The sequence below is a fragment of the Mchenga conophoros genome, linkage group LG7, assembly GCF_057382185.1.
Source record: "Mchenga conophoros isolate Kocher_MC1m ecotype Shallow Benthic linkage group LG7, M_conophoros_male_GT1.1, whole genome shotgun sequence".
Lineage (NCBI taxonomy): Eukaryota > Metazoa > Chordata > Actinopteri > Cichliformes > Cichlidae > Mchenga > Mchenga conophoros.
The window spans coordinates 22,221,367-22,246,289 of NC_140532.1; the positions used below are offsets into that span (position 1 = coordinate 22,221,367).

General features: G+C 39.8%; 2 protein-coding genes across 2 annotated transcripts; one reads left to right on the top strand and one right to left on the bottom strand.

Annotated features, from left to right (window-relative positions):
• The first annotated feature begins 2,963 nt into the window (after positions 1-2,963).
• Positions 2,964-13,967, top strand: LOC146570085 (monoacylglycerol lipase ABHD2-like). The gene is made up of 11 exons (XM_085282904.1): positions 2,964-3,083; positions 3,393-3,424; positions 3,774-4,007; positions 6,817-6,992; positions 7,384-7,551; positions 7,768-7,951; positions 9,277-9,369; positions 9,747-9,848; positions 9,940-10,009; positions 10,406-10,490; positions 11,894-13,967. The coding sequence occupies exons 2-11, from the start codon at positions 3,399-3,401 to the stop codon at positions 12,070-12,072; spliced, it is 1,317 nt and encodes a 438-aa protein (XP_085139030.1). The 5' UTR covers positions 2,964-3,083; positions 3,393-3,398; the 3' UTR covers positions 12,073-13,967.
• On the bottom strand, positions 13,921-23,814 carry rlbp1b (retinaldehyde binding protein 1b). Its single transcript, XM_085282905.1, has 8 exons — positions 23,701-23,814; positions 22,230-22,271; positions 20,131-20,259; positions 18,898-19,102; positions 18,465-18,643; positions 18,189-18,347; positions 15,832-15,942; positions 13,921-15,246 (listed from the first exon to the last, which is right to left on the bottom strand). The coding sequence occupies exons 2-8, from the start codon at positions 22,239-22,241 to the stop codon at positions 15,118-15,120; spliced, it is 924 nt and encodes a 307-aa protein (XP_085139031.1). The 5' UTR covers positions 22,242-22,271; positions 23,701-23,814; the 3' UTR covers positions 13,921-15,117.
• Between the last annotated feature and the right edge of the window lie 1,109 nt (positions 23,815-24,923).

Sequence of the window (24,923 nt, forward strand, 5' to 3'; positions counted from 1 at the left end):
AACAGCAACGCGTGCTGACAGAAAAGTTCAGGATATACTCAAGAACTCAACTCATTATTACTGCTGTTGGACAGAAGTAAGCTCACTGACCCTTTGACCCAAATTAGACTTCATCAAAACGTTTTACAGCCTCCTCCAGAGTAAATAAACATGCACACATATTGACCGCTAAGCTAAACTGTAGCTACGATGATCCAATTCAATTCAATTCAATTCAATTTATACAGTGCCAAAAAGTCACACAAAGGTGCTGTGTATTTTAAGATAAAGACCCTACAAAAATACAGAGAAAACGAGGTGACTTCCTATGATTAAGCACTTGGTGACACTGGGAAGGAAAACCTTCCATTTAACAGGAAAAAAAACCTCTGCCAGAAACCAGTTTGAGGGAGGAGCAACCATGGGTTGGGGGTGAGTGAGGTGAACTGGGAGGTGTAAGAAAACAGAATGTATTTTACTGTAATCTACAATCTGATGAACTCTAGTGGTAAGATTTTACTAACTTTAACAGTTCAATCAGCATGCATTAGCATCATTTGGTTGTTTTATGGCTAAAGTCAGATTTGCTGTATGTGAATTCATTATACATACATAACAGCTTTATATGATTACAACAGGATGGATAACAGATGGGAAAAGGAGCTATAATCATGTAAGGCCTAGACCACAGCATTCAAAAAAATCCATATGAGTTTTTGCTTTAATTGTAATGTATATATCATCTATATATGATATATGGTCTAAAATGTCAGATTTACTATAGCATGTGAGAGAGTTCATTGATTCTTAATGTTCTGAATAATGTTTCTTGTATCCAAAAATGTTTGAAACACACTGAAATATTTTATAAATATTTGTAATATTTAAATGAGTCCCATTTTTCTTCTAAAACAGAATTTACATGCATTTAATTTGCGTCATCATCGTCACCATCAGTACAGCTTTAGTCCGTAATGTCACTCTTTGATGGAGCCCTGTTGATGAATTGCAAGTCTATTCACAAAAAGTTCTGGGAAAATTTCCATGATGTGCCATGCATGAAATTCTCTTCTGACATGCAGATTAAGGCCAGAGATTTATTGTATCAAGCCATCTGTGGGTGTTTCTGGAACTGGGATCCAGCAGTGGGTCAGAGTTGATTTTTGAGCTGTCAGAGGGAGTGGTCGTGAGACAAATAATTGGTTTTAATAGGTGTGAGACTAAGAGTGATGTCTAGGAGTGGTGATTCTATCAAGCTCCCAATCTTTCACATTTATCTTGTGTGGATAAATGTAACTTATTTGTGGCTCTTTGGGCGACTAATGCAACTACATTTGTTTATGCAACACTCCATCTATTTTAGAACTCCAGTGCCTGTAATTGATTTTTCGAGGGTGAACTGAGAGAAAAAATAATAATGAAGGAGATTACATTTCTCTTTAAGAGGTAAGTAAATGGGTGGGGGGGGGGGGGGGGGGGGGGGGGTTAATAATCTTTCCCCTTTTCAAGTTTTAATATGAATTGCAAAAAATTACCACTTTTCTCTGAAAACACAGATGCCACTGTATCATGTACACATCAGGCTGACTGACATTCATCAGTGGTCACTGTGGTGTGTGTCTCAGCAATGACAGATTTCTCAGATGTTCCTCTTCCATGCGACAAAGCTTCTTCACATGACTGACCTTCAGTTAGTATGAGCTGGGTTAATCGTCACAAGATGACAGTTAAATGAAAATTTAATGTGACAGGACCCTGTTTGATCTTAATCCGCATTGCAGAGAGTAGCATAATCCTGTAAACTCAAATCTTGAGAACATGTGATACCCTTAAAGGGAAATGCTACTTGGCGAATTTGGCACAGGATTCATGAATGTATAGCTGGTATGTATCAGTGATGTTTCACTTCTGTCTCCCACACAGAAACAAGAAAAATTGGCCAAGATGTCTTTCACTTCTGTCTCCCATTTGGAAATGAGACTGAGGATTCATCATAAACAGCACCAGATATAAAGAAATGAAAATAATTGATAGGAGTGGAGATGAGCAGAGTTTAATTTTGACATTCTTAGTTTGTACAGCTGTGTATGCTCACAAGGCTCAATGATTTTTTTGCCAAATGGGGCTTTCTGGTGTATGTTGGACTGTGGAAGATATACACATGACAATAATTGATGAATGTATATATTGCCAAAAGAATTCTATTAATTTTAGTTGTTTAAGTTTACATCGTTGCATCATTGTTGCATAAAGTATGCTGAAAATCCCATTTCTTAGAATTTATTTGAAAGAGTTAAAGATTTGGGAGATGTGATGAAATGTATGCATAAAGTATTGAGAGTGTGTATGTTACCGATCTGTAAAACTATACTTTTTGATGTCAAAGTTAAAGCCATGTCATCAACACATTAAAATAAACAAATATTCACTTATTATACATGGATATATTATATATTAGTAGAAACAACATTTAAAGCATGGTTAAGCCGCTATGAGTATACAGTCATTGATTTTGACCCAGTGTTTCCAGTTAATCAATGGCGCCCTCTTGTGGCTAACACACTCAGTGCAAAGTTTAGACAAATCGCTTGAAAATGAATGACATTTAAACTAGAGGAATAACGTTTGTTGGATTTCGTTTTTCTGTTTGTATTATTATTATTATTTATTATTTGTCAACGTAAGCTAGGGTTTCAGTTAAGTAGGAAGTAAGTGGCTATGTTTGCTGTACTGACTGCTGATATAATCGGAAATTTCAGTTTCACAAAGCGAAGGAGGAGACTGTGACACCGAAATGGAGAGTTTCATGTATTATATTATGACTATACATGACAGGTCTAACAAGTAGAACGTAAAATAAGATGGACAAAAACGTGAAAATAAAACGTTAAAAAATTTGAATATACATATTTTCATTCGCAATTGTAAATTTATCATTTGGTTGCATTTGGGATTGCAAAAATTCGGAGCTTTTTCAGGTGGCATGAAGGCATCCTGAGCGAGCCGCTGGTCAGTCAGTTTCTCCGCTGTAAACAGGCGGTGTTAGAGCGTCAAACTTCGGGTGGGTCCGGGAAAAACCTAGTGAAACTTCAGAAAGTGTAATGGTAAGACCATACATTTTAATTTTATGCTCAACGCGTATTGCGTTCTTTACATAAAGTGCCTGTTGTGTTTGGTCGACATCTGACAGAAAAAGTTTTACCTGAGTGACGTGACAAAGGCAACAAACTGAGGCACTTTTAAGCTAGCAGGCAGTTTCTTCTAACCTCCCTATTTCTCATTTTGTGTAATCCATATGCGTCACGTAACCGCACCGCAAACCACATATTGCAAATTACTCGTGTTTGTGTACTCTTTTGTTGGTTTGCCTTGGCCATTTAATTCAATGAGATGTTACTTGCGTGTTTTCCCAGCTCTGAATGAAATACTTTCTTCTGGCAGCAAGGTGAGTAAAAACCGTCAACATTAATAGATGGTGTCACTCCTGGATAACTCTATCATGTCTTCAGTGGATTTTTAGTTATTTATTTAATTATTTTGAGATTTCATACTAGACTCTACTGAAAGATCAGATCCCAAATGTCGCACAGCTGCCTATAAGTTAGAGCACCATGTAATTTTATGCTGTTGTATGTGAGAAGCTGCCGTTTTAGCAGAAATTTACAAACATATTTTATGTTTTCAATATTTCAGTTTCATTTATGAAATTTGACTTTTGTAAATGTACTGTGTAAAAATAATCCATTTGCTGTTGGCTTTTTGCTTGTGTAAATTATATGTTTATGCACACACAGCGGATCAACTCACACATATAAAATGACCACCACGGAGGGCGGTTACGTACACACCTTTGGCCCAGAGCTGCCTGCCATGTTTGATGGTGTGAAGCTGGCAGCGGTGGCTACCATCCTCTATATCATTGTCCGCTGTCTGAACCTCAAGAGTCCCACTGCACCACCAGAGATCATTTACCAGGACACCCTGCTCAGTCGCTACCTGCTCAAGACCTGCCCAATGCTGACCAAAGAGTGAGAGATTTTAATATTATATTAAAAGATCTGTGATGGCACTGAGATGACTGGAATGTGGACTTAATCATGAACTCCCGATTCTTACCTTAGATACAGGTGCACCATAGACTCATCAGGCATAACATTATGACCACCTGCTTAATTTTGTGTTGGTCCCCCTTTTGCTGCCAGAATAGCCCTGACCCATTGAGGCATGGAGTCCACCAGAACTCTGAAAGTGTGCTGTGGTATCTGCACCAGCAACAGATCCTTTCAGTCCCGTAAGTTTTGAGGTGGGGCCCCCATGGATCCGATTTGTTTGCTTTGTGGCGTTATCCTGCTGAAAGAGGCCACAGCTGCCAGGGAATACTGTTTCCACGAAAGGGTGTACAGGTAAGCAACTCACGCACAGCTGGCCATCCACGTGATGTGAAAGAAAATGGGATTCATCAGACCAGACCACCTTCTTCCATTGCTCCACGGTCCAGTTCTGCTGCTCACGTGCCCATAGTTGGTGCTTTTGGCAGTGGACAGGGGTCTGACCACACGGGCCAGCCTTCACTCCCCACCTGCATCACTCTGTCGCTTATTCACCACCGTTACTTTCTTGGAACACTTTTGATAGATACTGACCACTGCATTCCAGGAAAACCCCATAAGAGCTGCGGTTTTGGAGAAGCTCTTACCCAGTCGTCTAGCCATCACAATAATCAAACTCGCCCAAATCCTTACCTTGGCACATTTTTCCTGCTTCTAGCGCATCAACTTTGAGGACAAAATGTTCTCTTACTCCCGAAAATATCCTGCTCACTAACCGGTGCCATGATAATCAGTGTTATTCACTTCACCTGTCAGTGGTCATAATGTTATGCCTGATCAGTGTATTTATAGTGTGAGCACAGTGTATGATATACACAACATACAAAAATCTAGAAAATTTAACAACAAAAGCAAAAGAATCAGAAAACAGTCATCCTGAAACTGTTCCAACTCTGTTCTAAGACGTGGTTTGCATTAAAGTTGGTCAGTTACAGATTTTGGCTTACGTAGATGTGAATCCCACTCTCACAGGTCCTCGAGTCCTATGTTGAACTGACTGAACCACTACTTGTGTGGACTTCTGAGGTCTTTATTCGCCTTTATGTGACTCATTGTAGGGGGGGTTGGAAAAAAGCTGTTATTGGCCAGAGTCTCCCAAGAAGGACTAGATTTCCTAAACACTGTAAACAGAGCCTAGAGGAGCAGCAGTCTTTTCAGATACGTTGTAAGGGAGAGATCCATTCTCTCAGCCCAGCACCCACAGAGGCAGGCAGTGGCTGAACTAGGAAACATAAGAAAACCATGCAGTGTTGTTGCATTATAGAAGTTTAGGGGGATTTCAGCTGTTTGGAGACATAACATCCATTCACGAATGTACTTTCATTTCTCTTACTCTGACCATAATGTGAATAAACATGCCATTTGTTCTCTGGTGGAATGAGCCAGGAATTACAATTTAGGCTGAGCTGATCCATTAGTGAAACTGTAATTTTCCACATACATGGTAGGAAAAAAGCTTCCCGGGGAGAAAGAAAACTTTAGAAATATTTTTTTGGAGGAAATTTACCAACCTTTCTAAGCATTTTCAATACATTTGAGTCAATATCTATCTATTGATAGAGAGACAGGCAACAGTGGATGGATGGATGGATATCCTCATTTATTTAGATATTGGCCTTAAAATAAATGCCCCACTAGCAGCCATCAAGTGCTGCTAAGTGGTTGATCCATAGTATCCAGATTATATCAGATTATATCAGAGATAGTCCACAGCTTCTTCTGCGTTGTAAAAACCTGGGCTCTACATTACTTTCAGGGCTGCCTTCAACCCTGAAAGAACCCTGAAAGAACTTACAAAACATCCTGTCCTGTTATGTAAGTGTTTCACCTAGAGCAGGGGTGTCAAACTCAAATACACAGTGGGCCAAAATTCAAAACTGGAACAAAGTCGCGGGCTAACATTAATATTTATTGAAAAAAAAATCTTCCTCCAGATATAAGAATGAATCTTTTCTTATGGTCTCAAATACGTTTTGCTGGAAAACTGAATATGGAACAAGCAAAGCTTAATACTAAACAATATATATATTAGCTGTATAATACCAGTAGGCCAGCTCTAATAGTAATTTGGTATGGCTTCGCGGGCCAAATGTAATTAGGCTGGGCCAGAGTTTGACACCTATGACCTAGAGTGTGCACTGGCCATGATAAAAATCTAGCTAGTGGTTGGGTAACAGTTCTGACTCACTCACCAAAGATGACAAAACATACCTCACACCCCTTCCAATAATGTTGCACAACTATTCAAAGAAACATGTCATTCATTAGAAGGAGTGTCCGTGGATGGGCTAAGCTAATGTAGCCCTGATCCACAATCCATCCTAGTGAGGTTTGGCGATTTTCTCCAAACCTCCAAGTTTACTTTCAGTTTTTTTAGGTTGTTTTTGTTTTTCTGTAAAGATTCTGTTTGCACAGTGGGTGTGCTGTTTTTTAGTACACACTATGAAGTAGATAAAGATAAGGAAAATTCTCAGCTGTTTGTTTTTGGACAGGAAGGAGCGGTATGTTGGCCAACCGCATACCTGATGTGAACTTAATTTCTGCTAAATGTTATTTGGCTTCATATTTTTGGCACTCTTCATATTTAAGCACGCTGGAGTCATGTAATTTGAACACCTAAAAAAAAAAAAAAAAAAAAAGCACTCTCAGAGTGTGCCTGGCTTGTCAGACTGATGATCTTCTGAAGCATCTTCCAGTTACATAATATGGGCCTTGTCCTTCTTTTCAGATACATTCCTCCCTTGCTGTGGGGGAAGAGCGGTCACATCCAGACGGTGCTCTACGGGAAGATGGGACGTGTCAAAACTCCAACGCCCTGTGGGGTTCGCATGTTCCTCCCAATGCAGGATGGTGCTACGGCTACCTTTGACCTCTTTGAAGCTATTGGAGCCCACACCACTGGAGGTCAGAGGCAAAAACTACTTTGTTCCTGTTAAACCACCAAATCAGCTGGTTTTCGGGGTATTTAATTACACAACGGCTGATGTGTTGGTACTTAAAGAGCTTCCTGATTGTTGTTTAGTTGAGGTGCTTTTCTTTTCATTTCATTCCTCCTGAGTTTTATGTGCTTGTTTGGACCGAGAGAACATCAGTCTCATGTAACAAGCAGCTCCTGCTACACTTTGAGCGACTTTAATGAACTCCCTCGAGGAACGATGCCAGCAATGTAGTTCAGTGGGGTTAAATCCGCACACACACTACAGTGCACATGACATCGACTTTTACACAAGCTCATGACTCCAATTTAAATGTAGTTGCACATCCAGACTCTTTTGTGTCTTTGTGTGGGTGCCAGATGACATTACCATGGTAATCTGTCCTGGGATTGGTAACCACAGTGAGAAGAACTACATCCGGACCTTTGTGGATTATTCCCAGCGGCAGGGTTACCGCTGTGCTGTCCTCAACCACCTGGGAGCCCTGCCTAATGTTGAGCTCACCTCGCCACGCATGTTTACATACGGTAAAAAGTTATTGCCACATTGTCTGTTTTTATGATATTTTTTAACATTACTTGGATAAAAAAAAGAACCTTATAATGTGCAATCCTGCCAAAATCAATCTTTTGACAAATAAAACCAGATTCCCAAGAAGCATAATGTTATAAATATATATTAATCTGTCATATCGAGTATATATTACTGCTATACATTTGTAAAAGCAACTCTTTTACTTTCAGGTTGTACCTGGGAGTTTGGAGCTATGGTGGACTACATAAAACGCACTTTTCCCCAGACTCTGCTGGTGGTCGTGGGGTTCAGTCTGGGAGGAAACATCGTCTGTAAGTTCCTGGGGGAAAACCAGTCAAACCAGGACAGAGTGCTATGCTGTGTCAGCGTCTGCCAGGGTTACAGTGCCCTCAGGTTGGTAAACTGACTGAAGGATTAACACAATTAAAACTAATGGGTCATGTTGTTGTCGCCGTTGCTCTGCCATCACGAGTGAAACTGAGGTGATCATGTTGAACTCTGATAAATACTGAAACGGGGTTTATTTACTCTGAAACACAGGAAAGAAAGGAGACTGAGAAGACTCTGTTATATCAGGACTATCAGAGCTTTGAAAAGAAAAAGAAAAAAGCTTGTGAAAAAAGCATCCTAGGTACGGTTCCAGTCAGAGACTTTGTTAGAGAAGAAGACAGCGCTCAGTGAAACCTAAATTGAATCTTAGGGAATTCTGCAGCGGCAAAGATGGTGATAGAGTTAATTTCCAAGGGGGTAAAAATGTTAATAATGCCTCTTTAAGGGGAATGTCAGTAAATTTCTTAAGCAGTTTTTATCAGCTTTGACTAGTGATCTTCTACATGCAGGGACCAAAGAAATGACAGTTAATTTAGCTGTTCTTTAAATCAAGTTCCCAAATAAGTTCCTAAAGTTGTTTCCTAATGGTTCTTGTGAGATTTGCTTCAAGAAAGTATTACACGTTGTCATGTTGCCATTCACCCTGCTTCACTGAGTGAATGGGTTAAATGCAGAGAGGAATTTCCCCACGGGGATGAATAAAGTAATAAAGTATACATTATTCAGAGGGATTATTTCTGTGGTAAACAACATTCAGTGAGTGGTGATCATTTGGCAGCATTGAATTCACTTAAGCTTTTTTGGCGATTAGACCAATGAGCCGTCATAGCAGGCTGTCAGCGCTGATAGGCATTACGAGTCTAGGCCCTGATGGGATTGAAGATGGAGGATTGGATGGAGGTCTGAGTGACCAGGGGGAGGTGGGTTCCACCAATCAGAGTCAAGAGGCATCAGAGGAAAGAAGATGATTGGATTAGAGTAATGGTGTCAGCAGTGGATTTGAAAGCGTGGAAGTGATGAAAGAAATAGACTAACAGCCAAACATCCATGAAAGCAGGCAGATGAGTGATTACAGATCTTTCTTATTGAACTGAGGCATAAGCGTCATTACTGCGCTTGTATATGATCGTATTAAGCGGACCCATTACATTTGTTTTGGATTGCTTGGAGGTAGTGAGTGCAATATTAGGTTGTATAACTTAACTTAAAGTTTTGTGTTAAGCAGCACCATAATAGTGTTGGGGTTAAATAATTTGCAGTGTTGATTTTTACAATAGTTAAAATATAATAGTGATATGATGGGTCAGACTACTGCTGTAGTGACTTTAGTTTGTAATGTGGTTCCACAGTATGTTTGTATTCATGTGCATTTGCTTGTGTGTGTTTAGGGCTCAGGAAACTTTCCTTCAGTGGGACCAGTGCCGGAGGCTCTACAACTTTATGTTGGCGGAGAATATGAAGAAGATCATTCTGTCGCACAGGTGGAGCAACACAACAGTTATTGATTAATGGTTACAGATACGTAACACTCTTGAATTTGATCAGAATGTCATTTAGTCATAAAGTACTGCAGCTTTTTGCTTTTCTGTAGCTCAGACACAAGCATGAATCTTTTCTCTGCTAATTGTTGGAGTGGCTTTCTGCAGACACAAAATTTTCTCGATTATCTCTGTCTGATAGAGTAGAAATTCTTAAATGTTAGCGTAATTCTGAAAAATTTGCCAGAAATTCCTAAATCTGTTATCTAAAATGTAGATCTGTGAGTCATTTGTGGAGAATCAGATGAAAAGCACTTCTCAGCCAAACAAAGACACAGTCTCCCGCGTTGGTTGTGTCTAAGTGTCATATTATTAAACAGGGACAGTTTGCTGGCCATGCAGTGCAGCAACATTGGCGATGGAGAGCTGAACAGACTGTATGCAGCCACATCTTTGATGCAGATTGATGACAGCATTATGAGGTGAAATATTCTGGGCTTTGAATATGATGGGTTGCTCTAAATTCTGTGGGCCATCTCTTTAACTATGTTATCGCATCATTTTTCACTTCAGAAAATTCCACGGTTATGACTCACTGAGAGAGTACTATGAGAAGGAGAGCTGTGTGCACTACATCCACAAAGTGAGTAATAAGTACCTATCCGTGTATGTAACAGAGCTCAACACATCTATCCCTCTATTACTACTTCTGCAATGACTTCATGTTTGGACTACTGTTAAATACTGTTGCTGCTATATTTATTGTTCACCTGATCTAGCATACTTGGATAGCAATCATACATAATTAAGTCCAGGTGTGGTTGAATACTACTTCTCTTATCACTGTTATATTATTCTGTTATAAAAGTGTAATGGTAGACAATATAAAATGTGGGCGTAGCTTCCAGGTTTGAAAAGTGACATCAGCACAGAAGTGCCAGTGATGGTTACTTCTATCTTTTGTACTGTCTGCACTAATAATGTGTAAGTAGGTATTCTAAAAAATTAATAAATAAACTGGACTACTCTTTTTTTACAGATCACTGTCCCACTCCTCCTGCTAAACTCCTTGGATGACCCACTGGTTCATCCATCACTACTGGCTGTTGCACGCACTCTTGCAGGTTTGTGGTTTTTGTCTAAACTCCTTCTGCAGTGTGAGTCAGTGGTAGTTAAAGGTTGTCTTTGTAACAGGCTAGCTTAAAGCTGGCTGCCATGATAAGTAGCTACCAATTTGCCCACGTTAGCAGGCAAACAAGAAAGATAGCTCGTGGTATGTTTTAATTATAGATAGCTAGCAGTTTATTAGAATAGAAGAATTGAATAGTCACTTGATTCTATTCTATTCTGACAAGCTAACAAGGATTCCTCCTAATAACACCTGTAACTGTGTCTATGTTTGATATTTGGCATGTATGGTTTTATTTAGTGAACGTGGTGAAGTCTTGGCCAGTGGGCATGTTGAAGTAAAACTGGGTAGGGCATTCACAGAGCAACCTTTGTTTTAATTTTGTGGAGTTCCTCAAGCTAATTTTTTATCACTGTTGTTAACTATGTAATGTTTTCTTAGCTACCTAGCATATGTGGCTAGCTGGCTATTCAGATTTCTTCCTGCACAATGCTTGAAGAAGCCAGGTTTGTTTGTTTTTTGGGAGGGGAGTTGTGATTGTGTTGTGTTGTACTGGAGGCAGGCTGTTGGCGTGTCTAACTTGATGTTAGCTAGTTATCAGTCAGTAGTTAAATTGTAACAGAGAAGAGGAAATATGCACTGTAGTGAATATGAACATTACAACCTGTGGATTTACATGGAACATTTGAGTCTTCAACATAGAAAACATGTTGTTGAAAGGAACTGAGAAAGTCAAGGAAAGTCTTTTTTTTAAGTTGTTTTACACCAAGTTTAAAATATGCTTCCATACAAACCTTTAATAACAAATATTAAAGATATTATTTCATGGCATGCAACACAGAGGTGATGTAGAGTCTGGTGAAAATGCTGTCCTCACAGTGGTGCTAACTCAGAGCAGCATGAAGCGAGTTAACAGGACACTCGCAACACAGTCTTAAGTGTTGATAAAGTCTTGATGCAGCTATCTGCTCAACACACCCTCCCCAGACAGTCTTGTTGAATTTTTCAGGGCCATGTGATCCACCTGAGCTGTTGGGTTATATACAGGGACCTGTGTGTGTGTCTGGCCTCAACCTGCTGCCTTGTCTTGCCTCACATGGGAGATTCTTGTTTTGTAAAAGTCTTCGTATTCATGTAAAGTTTTTACGCTTCAAGTAGTCATGAATTCTATTTCTTTAAATTTTTGTCTACTTTTCTACTGGTTCTGTATCAAGATTCAAGTTATAATCTGTGCAGTCAGTTTCTTTTGAAAAACATGATCATCTTCGTGGTTGGATATTTGGACTCGTCACAGCTTTGGCGTCATTTAGCTTCTTAAAAATTGGTCTTTGACGGGAACAGATTTTTGGTGAACTGAAACTTTATACTTCTCTCTTCCTAACTGTCTTCCCCTTTTAGAGAAAATGCCCAATGTGGTATTTGCCCTGACTCAACATGGGGGCCACATGGGCTTTTTCGAGGGAGCTGTTCTGTTCCCTCAGCCCCTCACCTGGATGGACAAGGTCATAGTGGAGTACACCAACGCCGTCTGCCGCTGGGAGAAGAAGCAGTCGGTCTGTCAGAGTAGCAGCGAGTAGGACATGAACTTTTTGTATGGAAGCACGCAATACCACTCTGCGAGTTGCACTTACATACAAGTCCAGAGACAAACGCACAAAGACAGCTTGCTGTACCTGCTCAGCTTCAGCACTTTTGGCCTTACAGCTACATGATTCTGGAACTTGTAGATGATTAGACAAGGCAGCCTGAGTGGAAGTGGTTAAACCAGATTAGAAATAAAAACCTACAGAGGTGATCGCACAGGTGAGTGTAATGTGATCCCAAGCAGAAGTGTTCTTTCTGCTTTTGTTCTTTTTATCTCTCAGGTTAACAATAGTTTGCCCTCTGCTGGTTTTTGGCAGGTACTTCTTTCTTTATTCTCTAAAGCAGGGTGCGTAATTTGAATTCTGCCATAAGAAAGAAAAAAAGGTGGACTTTTTTTTTCAAGTTTTCAAATAATATTTTAATGATGTTTTGGTTCTGTCCTGTTCTGAAGTCCTTTAATTATAATAGTGCATTTTCACTAAGAGGATGTTGCTGTTTATTAAAGAAAAACATCTGATAAGAATGTGATTTAATCTCTCAAATCAGGTAATGTTTTACAGATATTTTTTGGTAGGTTTTCATGCTCAATTTTCTCCAGTGGACTCTGTCTGCATTTAGGGTAGACAAAAACAGACCCAACTGAACATTTCTGGTTTGTTGAAACATGTACTTGTAGATCCAACCATTCCATGAATCAATCAATTTACTGTAAAGCCTCCTGGTGTAGAACTCTGGTTACCCAAAACTTATAAATAACTAATAACTCCCAGCGTAGAAATAATTTAACTAGAAGTGGCAGGTGTGGTGGTATAAACGGCTGTTTACGGTATGTTTCGAAGGTGATAACATTTTGAATGTGTCTCTTCTTGGTCACGATTATGTTCCATATACCAGGCGTGGCTTCAGTTTAAACACTGTAGTGACTTAATATTAAACTTTAGCATCGATTACCTTTTGGGGGAGGATGTTGTTGTTGTTCATAGCTGTTCATTGCTGCCTACTGGATGGTGGTGTTTGCAATATAAAAGGTAAAGACAGCTAAGAGTATCGCTCTATTGAAGATGATTAGTGTCACTGACAAAAAAGGACGGGGGTGGATTTTTATATTTTTTATTTTCTGAATTGTGAGAAAGAAAGAAAAAACACTCCTGTACTGTCATGGTACTGTAAATTTCCACCAGAATTATGTGATTTCAAAGGTTTCAAACACCAGCTAAGCTGGTGAGGGCACAAATGCAATGTTTTTGCTGTTTTGGTTTGCTTGTTTTTAATATTCTGAGCTCTTATTATCATGTTAAGGACTTTTGAGGTTGGTCAGTTTCCTGTGAGTTACATTCTCAGTGGACTCCACCCAGTCTATGTAGCCTCCAAATTATGCAACTTATATCTGCTCTGCAGAAGTCAAATGTCATGCAACAGCACCACAAACATGTCCTGACTTTTTCACTGTTTGCTCGCACTTTATTGTCTTCAATGCACTATGTAGAGTCATTGACAATTAAAAGTAAATGAACACATTTTTATTGGTGTGATATTATAAATTAAGACGTTTCAATTGTCTTTTCTCACAATCATTTTCTGATGGGGTATTGTGCATAGTGTAAAAAATTACTCTTCATTAACTTGTTCCTGGATGAATGAGTTTTTTCAAGTTACTTGACAAGATTTTTCTTTTTAGTCTCATTTCACATAACAGGGGCTTGTCTGCATTGTTGAATATATGATTATGATGTAGAAAATGAAGGAAAATGTGGGTGTTTTCATGGTGCGCAGCCTGTTTACAAGTGATTTTCACATATTGTTTCCTTTTGTGTATTTCTACATCAACAAAGTCACAACACTTTGCATTTATTAACAGTTTATTGTACATGTATTGACATTGTTATTGGTGCACTGGGTAGCACAATGGGTCAAACTTTATTATACCTTACTGAAGAAGTCTTAAAAAAAAAAAAAGAAAGAAAGAAAAGCAGGAAAGAGAGGCACTTGTTGGAATACCAGCCTTGTGCAAGAAGATGATCAGGGATAAGAGGTTGGGTCCTGAGAAAGCTGGGGCCTGCCAGTAATAAACCATCTGTGTGGTGGGTGAATTTAAGTCCAGAGAAAGCACAGTTTGACAAAACGGAGACATAACATGTGGTGTTCAGAGCCAGTCAAGATTGGCAGTGTTTTTGCGTAATGGAAAAACACTGTATGTGATAAGATAATCACATATATGACTTTTATTTTATTTTATTTTATTTTATTTTTTTGGTCCATAATCATAAGCTTCTGTACACTTCACACCAGTACCAAACCATGCTGCTTCTTCTGCTTCTTCTTCTTTTTCTTTTAAGATTGACAACTGCCTCCAAGGCAGCCAGTCATTCAGTCCATGTACTTGGGTTTGGAATGAACTAAAAGTGATTGTCACAGCTAATCCACCACTGTGTACATTTACTTATCTGCATTTATTTATTTATTTATTTATTAATTTATTGGTTATGGTTCTAGTGATAAAAAGGGGAACCCTGTGACAAGATTGATGCTAATTGGACTAAAATTTATCTTAATTGCACCAACGAAAAAAAGTCCTGGCCTGAGCGAGATAATTTGGACTGGACTGCTTATTCTGCTAAAAAAAAAAATACAGAATTGGCAAAAAGTAAATAAATACAAACACTAAAATGTTCACTGTAATGAGTTAGAAGTAAGTTTTACTTATCATAGGACTGACTTTCAAAGAAAGACAAGCAAATACATGAAGTGTATGCACTCTGTAGTTATTTGGAGCATGTATGGCACTTTTGATGGTCATCAACTAGAAAATTCAAACTATACGGTGTCACTGGGATGGCTTGTCTAGTTTTTGTCTTGAATGTGCTTTACCAGGACCTGTGCAGTACAATATCATTTTACCTTCTAACACAGTCACGACTTTCATTCATAACTTTAGTTCCTACAACCACACAGCTAGATTGGGCGTTGATTCTTCACAGTCTATAGGGTTTATAATACGTAAAGGCTCTCGACCTCATTGGCAAAAGGACTGAGGATGTCTAGTCAAACAGCTTGGCTGCTGTGGCCTTGCCGTCGTACTTGGGACCTTTTCCGTCAAACTCGGCAGGGAGAATTTCGGCATCAAACTCCTTGTAGTAATTTTCCAACTCGTCTCCGTGCACGAACACCTAAAACGAACATCCGCAGCTGTTAGAGATGCTTAAAAGTGTGTGCTATCCTTCAGCAGCCAAATGTCAAAGTCATAAATTAATTTAATATCCTTGTATCGAATATCCTGACAGACTCAAACGTATTGCTTAAGCGCACCATAAAACCAATTTTTAGAGTGGCATTATGGTTATTAGATTCAGCTCTGTTAATCAGAGTGAAACACACATCAAAATCCTTTCAGAAGCAAACTGAAGGATCCAGACCAACACATTATTGAATTAATACAGTGGTACTTGACTGTCGAGTATGTATGAAAGTCTTGTTTTATTAGAAAAAATGCAAAACTGTTTTTGCTACTTTTTGCCAAGCAGGTTCATGTCAAGTCAGATGCTGTCACGTTGCATATTACAGCTCTCCTGCACTCAAACCAAAATATAAAGGATATCTTGAGCTTGGCTGATGATAGGTTTATATATCAGAGACTTAAGGGGCAACAGTGGTCACAGTTTGAATTGCAAACCCCCTTAATGTCTGCCATTAATGCTCTCTACAAGGACTAAAACCAATCTATGTTGTCATTGAATATGATTCATTTGACTCACTCTCTCCAGCAGCTTGCTCTTCATGAGAGGTTTGACCACATTATAGGTGGTAGTGAAGTACCAGGGCTGGTGGATGAAGTGCACAGCTTTGAAACGGGCAGGGAATGAGTCCTGGTGGAACACAAAGAGCAAGATGAAGGGCAAGGAATCTAAAAATCCCATCATAAATGAATACCAAGTCAAAGTGTTGAAACTTTGTTTGACTACTCTATTATACAATGGTTTTTGAGCTGTGGACGCTCTGCTTCCACAGACGAAAAGCAGAGCGTCTGTGGAAGTCCACCGGTCTGACTGTCCATCGTGAGCACTTTAAAGACCTACTTTACCTATATAATGAATCAGTCAAAGAGGCCAGATCCTCTTACTTCAATAATCTTATAAATCGTCATAAAAATAATTCAAGAATTCTATTTGATACCATCAACAGTATTGTTTCTCCTCCAACCCAGCATGCTCTGTTGCTTTCTGATGAAGATTGTAATACTTTCCTTAATTACTTTGTAAATAAGGTGATGGACTTGAAATCCAAAATTTCCTAAAGTGCCTCCCCTTATGAAGATACCCCTTGCTGTCTTGGATCATTTACCACCTCTTCTCCAATCACACTAAATGACTTAATTATAGTTTTAGGTAAAATGAAATCCTCATCATGCTCTGTAGATATATTACCTCACTCTGTCCTGTCTGGGTCTATCACCAGCATTGGTCCCACATTACTATCCATCATCAACAGTTCACTGAGGCAAGGCTGTGTTCCATCTTATTTTAAACACGCTGAGGTAACTCCTCTGTTAAAAAAACAGAATCTTGATCCTAGCTCTGCTAGTAATTACCGACCTATTTCAAAATTGCCATTTGTAAGTAAATTACTTGAAAAAATTGTTGAAAATCAGTTCAGGTCTCTATTATGTAAATTACACATTCTTGACCCTTTTTCAGTCTGGCTTTCAAAAGCAGCACTCTACAGAGACCGCTCTCTTAAGAGTCTATAATGATCTATTAATGGCATCTGACGCAGGGAACTGTTCTGTGATCATTTTGCTTGATCTTAGTGCAGCCTTTGACACTATCGACCACAAAATCCTACTTAACAGGCTCAAGGTTTTGGCTGCTATATCTGGCTCTGCCCTAGACTGGTTTTCTTCCTACTTATCAGATAGGACCTTTTCTGTTAGGACTGACAGGTTCACCTCTGACATTGCTGCCCTGACCTGTGGGGTCCCACAGGGCTCAGTTTTAGGTCCATTACTATTTTCTTTTTATATGCTTCCTTTAGCTGGTATCATTCAATCTTTTAGCGACCTGTCTTATCATTTTTATGCTGATGACATTCAGCTCCATATGTCCTTTAAGCCTCATCAGCTGGATAGGCTGTCCACCCTAGTCCAGTGCTTAACCCAGGTTTCTGATTGTCTTTCAAGCAACTACCTTGTTCTAAATACTAACAAGACCGAGACCATGATCATAGCTCCTCCTGAGCTACATTCTAAAATCAGTCAGGTTCTTGCCTCTTTCTGTCCATCTGTCAAGTCAAATATTCGAAATCTTGGAGTAATATTTGACTCTTCTCTGGGCCTCGACTCTCATGTAAAATCCTTGTCTCGTTCCTGTTTCTATCATTTAAGAAACATATCTAAACTGCGACATATGGTTTCCTCAGCTGAACTGGAAAAACTCATTCATGCATTTGTGTCATCACACTTAGATTACTGTAATTCCCTTTTTACTAGCTTGGATAAATCATCTCTCTCTCTCGCCTCCAGACAATACAAAACGCAGCAGCCAGATTACTAACTCGCTCTACCAAGCGTGTTCACATCACTCCCATCTTATATTCTTTACATTGGCTCCCAATAGAGTTTAGAATTCGCTTTAAAATTCTTGTTTTAACATACAGAGCACTAAATGGCCAGGCTCCAGATTACTTATCCAAGCTTCTTATAAAATACACTGCTGCTCGTCATCTCCGCCCACAGACTCAGAGTCTCTTAGTTGTTCCCCGTACACGACTGAAGACAAAAGGGGACAGAGCCTTTCAGTCTGTTGCACCAAGGCTGTGGAACAGTTTACCACTACATTTATGTTTGCTTGACTCTGTGGATTCTTTTAAAAAACTGTTAAAAACTCTTCTGTTCAAACAAGCCTTTTGTTGATCTACATATTTTATATTTTTTACATTATTTACATTTGATCTTTTACATTGTATATAATGTCTATTGATTTTATTGTTTATTTTAATATTTGTGTACGGCGCTTTGTGATTGTCTGTCTGTGAAAAGCGCTTAATAAATAAAGTTTACTTACTTACTTCTCCTCTAAAGTAATTCAACCAAAATAATGGATTTTTTCCCCCCCACCTGTAACATGTCCACCATCTTTTTGAGCTCAGCGGGTTTGATTCCTGATGCCTGCTGCATGGTGAAGCCCTTGAAGTTTTCAATGATACATAATCCATTGATTTGAGTTTCCTCGTTCTCTAGAAGCTTCTCAAGTATCACACAGTAGGCGCGCAGGATCTGAATGCACACAGACAAACATGTTTTATATTTATAGTATCTTCTAGTAAGCTCCTGTCAGAGATGGGACAAAAATACATAAGCTTCCTGTGTAATAAAAGAAATGAGTCACCATACCTCGTCAAAGGTGATCTCCTCGTAGTCCCAGTTCTCGATGTTGAAAAGCAGGACCACACGGCCGTATTTGTCTCTGCTATGCAGGATGCCGGGGTAGCCGGCCTCGATGGTGCTGCGCACGGCCTCAGGGGTCAGGTTCTCGAACAGCTCGGGGTAATCCTTCCTAAAACGCACATAACCTGAGTAGAAGCACAGGAATCCTATTAGATTACATTTCATCTTTGAAAAATGCTTTTTTAAACTACAGGTGGTAGATTTTTTATTTTTTTTTATTTCTTTTTTTAACCTGGATCCTTATGATAAAATCATATGTTTGTGAGGCTACATGACTTTTCAGAATTGATACCATAATGACGCTTAGATGCACAGAGGAAGAAATGATGTGCATGTATTTAGATCTGCCACTTTCAGCCGCTCATTTTGAACATTTTACCCTTCATAAGGTCGAAAGCCCTGGGCACGTCGTACTTCCTGGCACGAATGAAGCGGGTCAGCATGTTGTCTGGTTTCTCCCCGAAGGTGTCCTGCACCCCCTTGGCCAGATCATCACCACCTTCTGCCTTCTCCTTAATAATTGCTCGCAACTCCTTCACTGCTGACACCCGCTTCTCATCGGTCTCATTCAGCTCATCCTTGGCCTGCAGAGAGGAGCCAGTCCAGGCAGTTAGTTCACAGATTATATTTGAGTGGTCCTGGTTGTATAAGGGTTTATTTTCATAAATATGGTCCATGTTTCATTTCACTTATGCCCTTAAAGTTGGTCGTACTGATCAAACCATTGTGTTCTACCAGATACAGGGTGATAATTTAGATAGGATAGGGTAGTGGTCTAACCACAATTAAGAATGACAAGCCAGCTTTAAGACCCGAACTCTTCCATGGCATGCATTTTTAATCTTTGATATTTGGGCTGATTGGAACCCGATGAACGTAAAAACAAAGAATCACCAGATTTTTTTTTTTTTTTTACTTGATTTCTTTTCCAAGAAAGATGAGAGCCACATATGAGGATATTCGTTTTCAATTTTGATAAGACAGAGGCAGTATAATGTCCTTGTAAGTGGATATCAGGCCCTTGTAGAGCAAAATTTAGTATTTTGGTCTAAATAACCCAAAATGTGATGTCCACATATGTGGATGCCAGGTCCTAGGAGGTTAAAGTCACTGCTTCCAATTTGTAACTTAAGACAAACAATTGGAGGGCTACTATCCCAAGTTTTACATTTCTGGTGCCACCTATTGTTGTGAAAGGGTATTGCACATCCTAATGAAGCCTTAATGTTTTTTCCCAATTTGGAACACCAACACAAAGATGTACCTTCAAAAAACTGGACATTGTTAATAAGTAAACCATTGAAAGTTGTATATTCTCAAACTTTAATTTTATTTATGAAAACAAACTTCAATTTAGAGTTATTTATCTAGCGTAAAATGGGGTAAAGACGCTATAATAATAGAGGGATAATGCCAACAATCAGATGACTCCCTATGAGCTAGCATTAGGCAACAGTGGGAAGGAAAAACTCCCTTTTAACAAAAGGAAACCTGGAGGTTTTACTGGGGTTGTTCTGGCATTGCATTACAATTCCTTTGCTTGTTAAAGAGTTTTTTGTCCTGATGTGACTCTGATGAATCTTGATCTTATTCCAAAGATTTCTTTGATCACCTTCTGCATTGTGTGGTCTGGCACGTTGGTGCAGGGTCCAAAAACTGGTCCGTGGTCCTTGACGGTCAGACGCTCCAGCTTGGCCCTGAGCGCCTGCTCCTCCTCTGACACCATACGGTAAGTTCCACTCTGAGGACAGAAGATATTATTACAGCTTGTCATGGTTGCTTATAAATGTTTATTTATAGTGAGAAAATCTATTGGTCCTGTAATCTCAAATTCCTCAGAAACATTTAAAGACACTTAATCAGGGAAACAAATGGACTAGTAAATCAAACGACCTCCCAAAGTCCAACTTCCAGTCTGGATTCGGGAGACAGACACGTTGTCTTCTTTTAAGATTAGGCTTAAAAATGTTCCTTTTTGATAAAGCATATAGTTGGGACTGGATCAAGTGACCCTGAATCCTCCCTTAGTTTCTTAGTTATGCAACAATAGGTGCACATGATGCACAAAGTGTTTCTTTTTTATTCACTTCTTTAAACTCACTATGTGTTCATGTTTATACACAACTTTGCATTTAATCTTACTTCTTAGCCTGCACCTATCCACTCGAACTCTGCACTCCTCCAGTCAGATGCTTTTATTAGTTCCACACTCCCAGTTCAAATCTAAAGGTGACAGGGCTTTCTCCAGTGGCCTTGACTTGACTAATCTCTGTCTTTTGTCCTGTTTTCCTGCCCTCACCCACCACCCTCACTGAGCATGGTTCTGCTGGAGGTTTCTTCCTGTTAAAGGGAGTTTTTCCTTCACACTTTTGCCAAGTGCTTGCTCATAAGGGTGGCCTGGTTGTTTTCTCTGGATTATTGTAGGGTCCTTGCCTTACAATGTTGAGGTAAATGTTGTTGTGATTTGGAACTAATTGAACTGAACTGAAGGGCAGCGGGTGGCGCAGTGGTTAATGCTGTTGCCTCACAGCAGTAAGGTCCTGAGTTTGACTCCACCATCTTGCCGAAGTCTTTCTGTGTAGAGTTTGCATGCTCTCCCTGTGTTTGGGTGGGTTGTCTCAGGCCTCCTCCCACAGTCCAAAGACATATGGTGGGACTTTAGGGTAATTGATGATTCTAAATTGGCCATGGGTCTGAGTGTGAATGGGTGGCTGTTTCTCGGTGTTAGCCCTGTGACAGACTGGCGATGTGTCCAGGGTGTACCCTGCCTCTCACCCTATGATTGCTGCGATAGGCTCCACCACTCTACACCCCCAACACCACCACCCCACCCCACTGCAAAATAAGGATAAGTGGAACTGATCTCAATTCAAAGCTACTCTAGTTGTGGTCAAGAAATGAATATGAAACTGAGCATGCTATATCCACTTTAGTAAAGATTAAATGCTTTAAACCAACAGACAAAGTTGTGCTTTTGAACACAAACCCCAGTCGGCCCTGTTCAGAGCAAACATTTTATCATAGTAAGAAGGCACAGGTATGATTACCATCATTAAAAATGGATGCATTCCACTTAGGTGTGCCATTTCCAGGATCTTGACATTATGGATGTTCACTGGCTTAGTGGCACAGGTGAATGAAGCACATTCATTTTTAATGGCAGCAGTGTCACCTGTCAAAATTGCTGTAATGGGGGAGACTAACTAAAGATGTTGCAGTTTGTTATAATGGCTGATGGAAAACCGTTTCCCTGTGAGCACAAAGATGTTTATGTTTCACGTGTCTGCAGGAAAACTTTTAAGTTGCGCAGCACTTTGGATAAAAGCCGAGTACCTCGTCATGTCAATTTAACTCTCTCACAAGACTGGGTTTTGCTGTGTGAGCTTTAAAACACGTCTAATCCACGTGAGACAGGATGCCTGTCCACCAGTGTTGCAGGTCCGCAATCAATAGACTTCAGTGTTTTGGTTAATCTCCCTCACATGAGTCCTGCAAAGCTTGTAAATACATGGTGAGGACCACTATTCGACCTGAAGCAGGGATCAGAGATTAGCAGCTAAAGAAACTGTGGCTATCGCTGGTGTCTGCAACAATGGGCCTTTGGGAAGTTTTGAGCTGCAGCTGAATCCATCTGAGATGGAGAATAGATGTTTGTCCTTATGAATGCTGTCCTGTTTGTCTGTTTAAGAGTGTAAAAGTGGAGATACTCACGACTACAGCCATGTCTTCTCTTTAAAAATGTCCTTGTCCTGTCTGGAAGAAAAGAAGAGGTAACTTGTGATTCTTATCAATCCCACTTAAATCTTAAAAACTGACACACTGTAGTCCTTCTAAATCCCTTTTCAAAATCAAATCAAATCAAATCACTTTTTATTGTCACATCACATGTGCAGGCACACTGGCACAGCACATGCGAGTGAAATTCTTGTGTGCGAGCCCCACAAGCATCAGAGATGTGCAAACACAACAACACAAACGAGCAAAATACAAGAATGGCCAACCTGAAACTAATAAATATATGTACAATATATAATAGTGTATGCATTTCTGGATGTGTATACTAAATATTTTCCTACGTGTGTGTGTGTGTGTGTGTGTGTGTGTGTATACACATTTTTACAAATTAAATAGTAAAAAAATAAAATAAAATAATAATAATAATAATAATAATAAAATATATAAAATATACAGAGTTGAATATGTGCAAAACAAGTGGCATTTATATACAGTATGGAGTGCATAATGTTGAAGTTCCAGTAATGAAGCTGAGGTGTCTATGACGTGTTCAGCAGTCTGATGGCCTGATGGAAAAAGCTGTCTCTCAGTCTGCTGGTACGGGACCGGATGCTGCAGAACCTCCTTCCTGATGGAAGCAGTCTGAACAGTTTATGGCTGGGGTGACTGGAGTCCTTGATGATCCTCCCCGCTTTCCTCAGGCACCGCTTCCTGTAGATGTCTTGGAGGGAGGGAAGCTCACCTCCAATTATCCCATCCTCTCTGCTCTCACATGGTACCTTTTTGGCTATATTTAGCTTTTGCCAATCCTGGGTGACTTATCAGGAGAGTTAAGCTTGACAGCCTTTTAGTTTCATAATCATCAGGCTCACAGTGGGTGTCGATGGGAAAAATGTTAGATATAGAGCAAGAAAATCTTTAATTGGTACAATGGTGCATACATATAGGCATACATACAGTATAATACAGCATGCAACCACTTGATGAAGGAGATTTGAACAAAAGTTGAATAGCTAACCTAGTTGCGGTCAGTTATTTACTTGAAAGAAAATGAAAGTGCAGTCTAATAGTCTATTAAGCACTTATAAAATATATTCATAAAGACCAGCAACATCCATATGTCTTTATAATACCATGCTACACAGCCCAAAGCTGTGGTATCATGAGTGCTTGCATTTTTATGACTCTCGGTCTCAGTGGAAACGCCTCAAACCTAACCACTGTCAGCCCCATGATGCACCCACTGCACAAGATTTGAGCTGGAATGATCTGCTTTTAGATACCTCGAGATAAAAGAGAAACAAGGCAGCAAAACATCCATAATTTCATCCTACTACATAAGATGAAGTCTGTAAAGCTGAGCCAAATCCACTGCCTGGTAACAACAGGAGTTAAGGAACTGAATACAACTGGAAGCATCATCTGAGCAAAGAAGGCCGATTCCTACCTGAGGCAGACGTGAAGTAGCTGGTGGGGAGTCACAGGGTCTGTGCTGAGAAGTGTCGATGGGAGCTATGATTTGTAGTGTTGGGATTAGTCGCGTCACAGCAGATTACACCCAACAGGCTCCTTTTTCTTTTCAATCAGTATAAAAGAGGCAGTGAGTGTGGAAAGGGGGGGGGGGAAGTAGCTGTGATGGGGTTGCTTTTTTAACCAATGGTGGACGAGCTCCGGTGATGAAAGGCAGGGCCAGGATGATGTAAAGTTAAGTGTACCCTTCAGTTCAGAAGTGATTTAAGGAGAAGAGGGATTTGATTGCATTCCGAGGAGACTTGAACGGAGTGAACAGAGACCATTGTGAGTGCTGAGTCCCCAGGATGAACACACTGTGTTCAAATGCTCTGTTTCACATGTTTGGAGGTATAATTGAGAAGACGTGGTTAGTCTGGTTCTGCAAACTTAAATTGCATAATTTATCACATTTCATGCAAGTTGTTGGGGTCGAGCAGAAACCCAGAGAGCTGAAAAATTAAGCCACCGCAAAAGTGCAACTAAATTACAATTTCTCTGTTGGCCAGTCGCTGAACTGAACATCTCTGTGTTTGTGCTGTTGGTGGCTTCTTGAAGAAATGTTAAAATAAATTATCTGACAAATCACGAGACATGCCCCATAAACCTAATAACAGGTTGAGCCACTCTCAGCAAGCATTTGCAATAACTGGAAATGAATCTTTTACAGCGCTGTCGAGGAGTTTTGGCCCACTCATCTTGGGAGAATTGTTGTAATTCAGCTACACTGGTTTCTGAGCCTGAGCTGCCTTTTTAAGGTCATGACACAGCATCTCAATCAGATTCTGGTCAGGACTTTGACTAGGCCACTCCAGAATTTTCATTTTGTTTTTCTGGATCAATGGTAATGAAAATATTAATGATCAAGAAACTGACCTCACAGCCCGTTGTTTGCCAGGGAGCTAGTTTCAGTCGTTATGCAAATATTATGTTTATAAGGTTGGGGAAACCTGCAGTCAGCTGAGACTGAAGAAGTCACTTGGATGGGTGACGAAACATTTCTCCCACTGAAAACTCTACATCCAGATGAACAGAATGAACTTTATGGGAGTTCTTTGGAAATCCCAAAACCCCCCGTAAACCCATGACACCTTAGAATATGGGGTTCCATGGTGCTAATGACATTTAACTTTATTTAAAAATCAAGGGGTTGCTTTTAAT

Coding starts and splice junctions, on each gene's coding strand:
- rlbp1b (XM_085282905.1), bottom strand. Junction 19,103..20,130: donor CAGACCACACAATGCAGAAG/GTGATCAAAGAA, acceptor TCCTCTCTGCAG/GCCAAGGATGAGCTGAATGA. Junction 15,943..18,188: donor AGATGGTGGACATGTTACAG/GTGGGGGGGAAA, acceptor GTGTTCCACCAG/GACTCATTCCCTGCCCGTTT.
- LOC146570085 (XM_085282904.1), top strand. CDS start 3,399: ATGAAATACTTTCTTCTGGCAGCAAG. Junction 3,425..3,773: donor TACTTTCTTCTGGCAGCAAG/GTGAGTAAAAAC, acceptor ATGCACACACAG/CGGATCAACTCACACATATA. Junction 7,552..7,767: donor GCCACGCATGTTTACATACG/GTAAAAAGTTAT, acceptor TTTTACTTTCAG/GTTGTACCTGGGAGTTTGGA.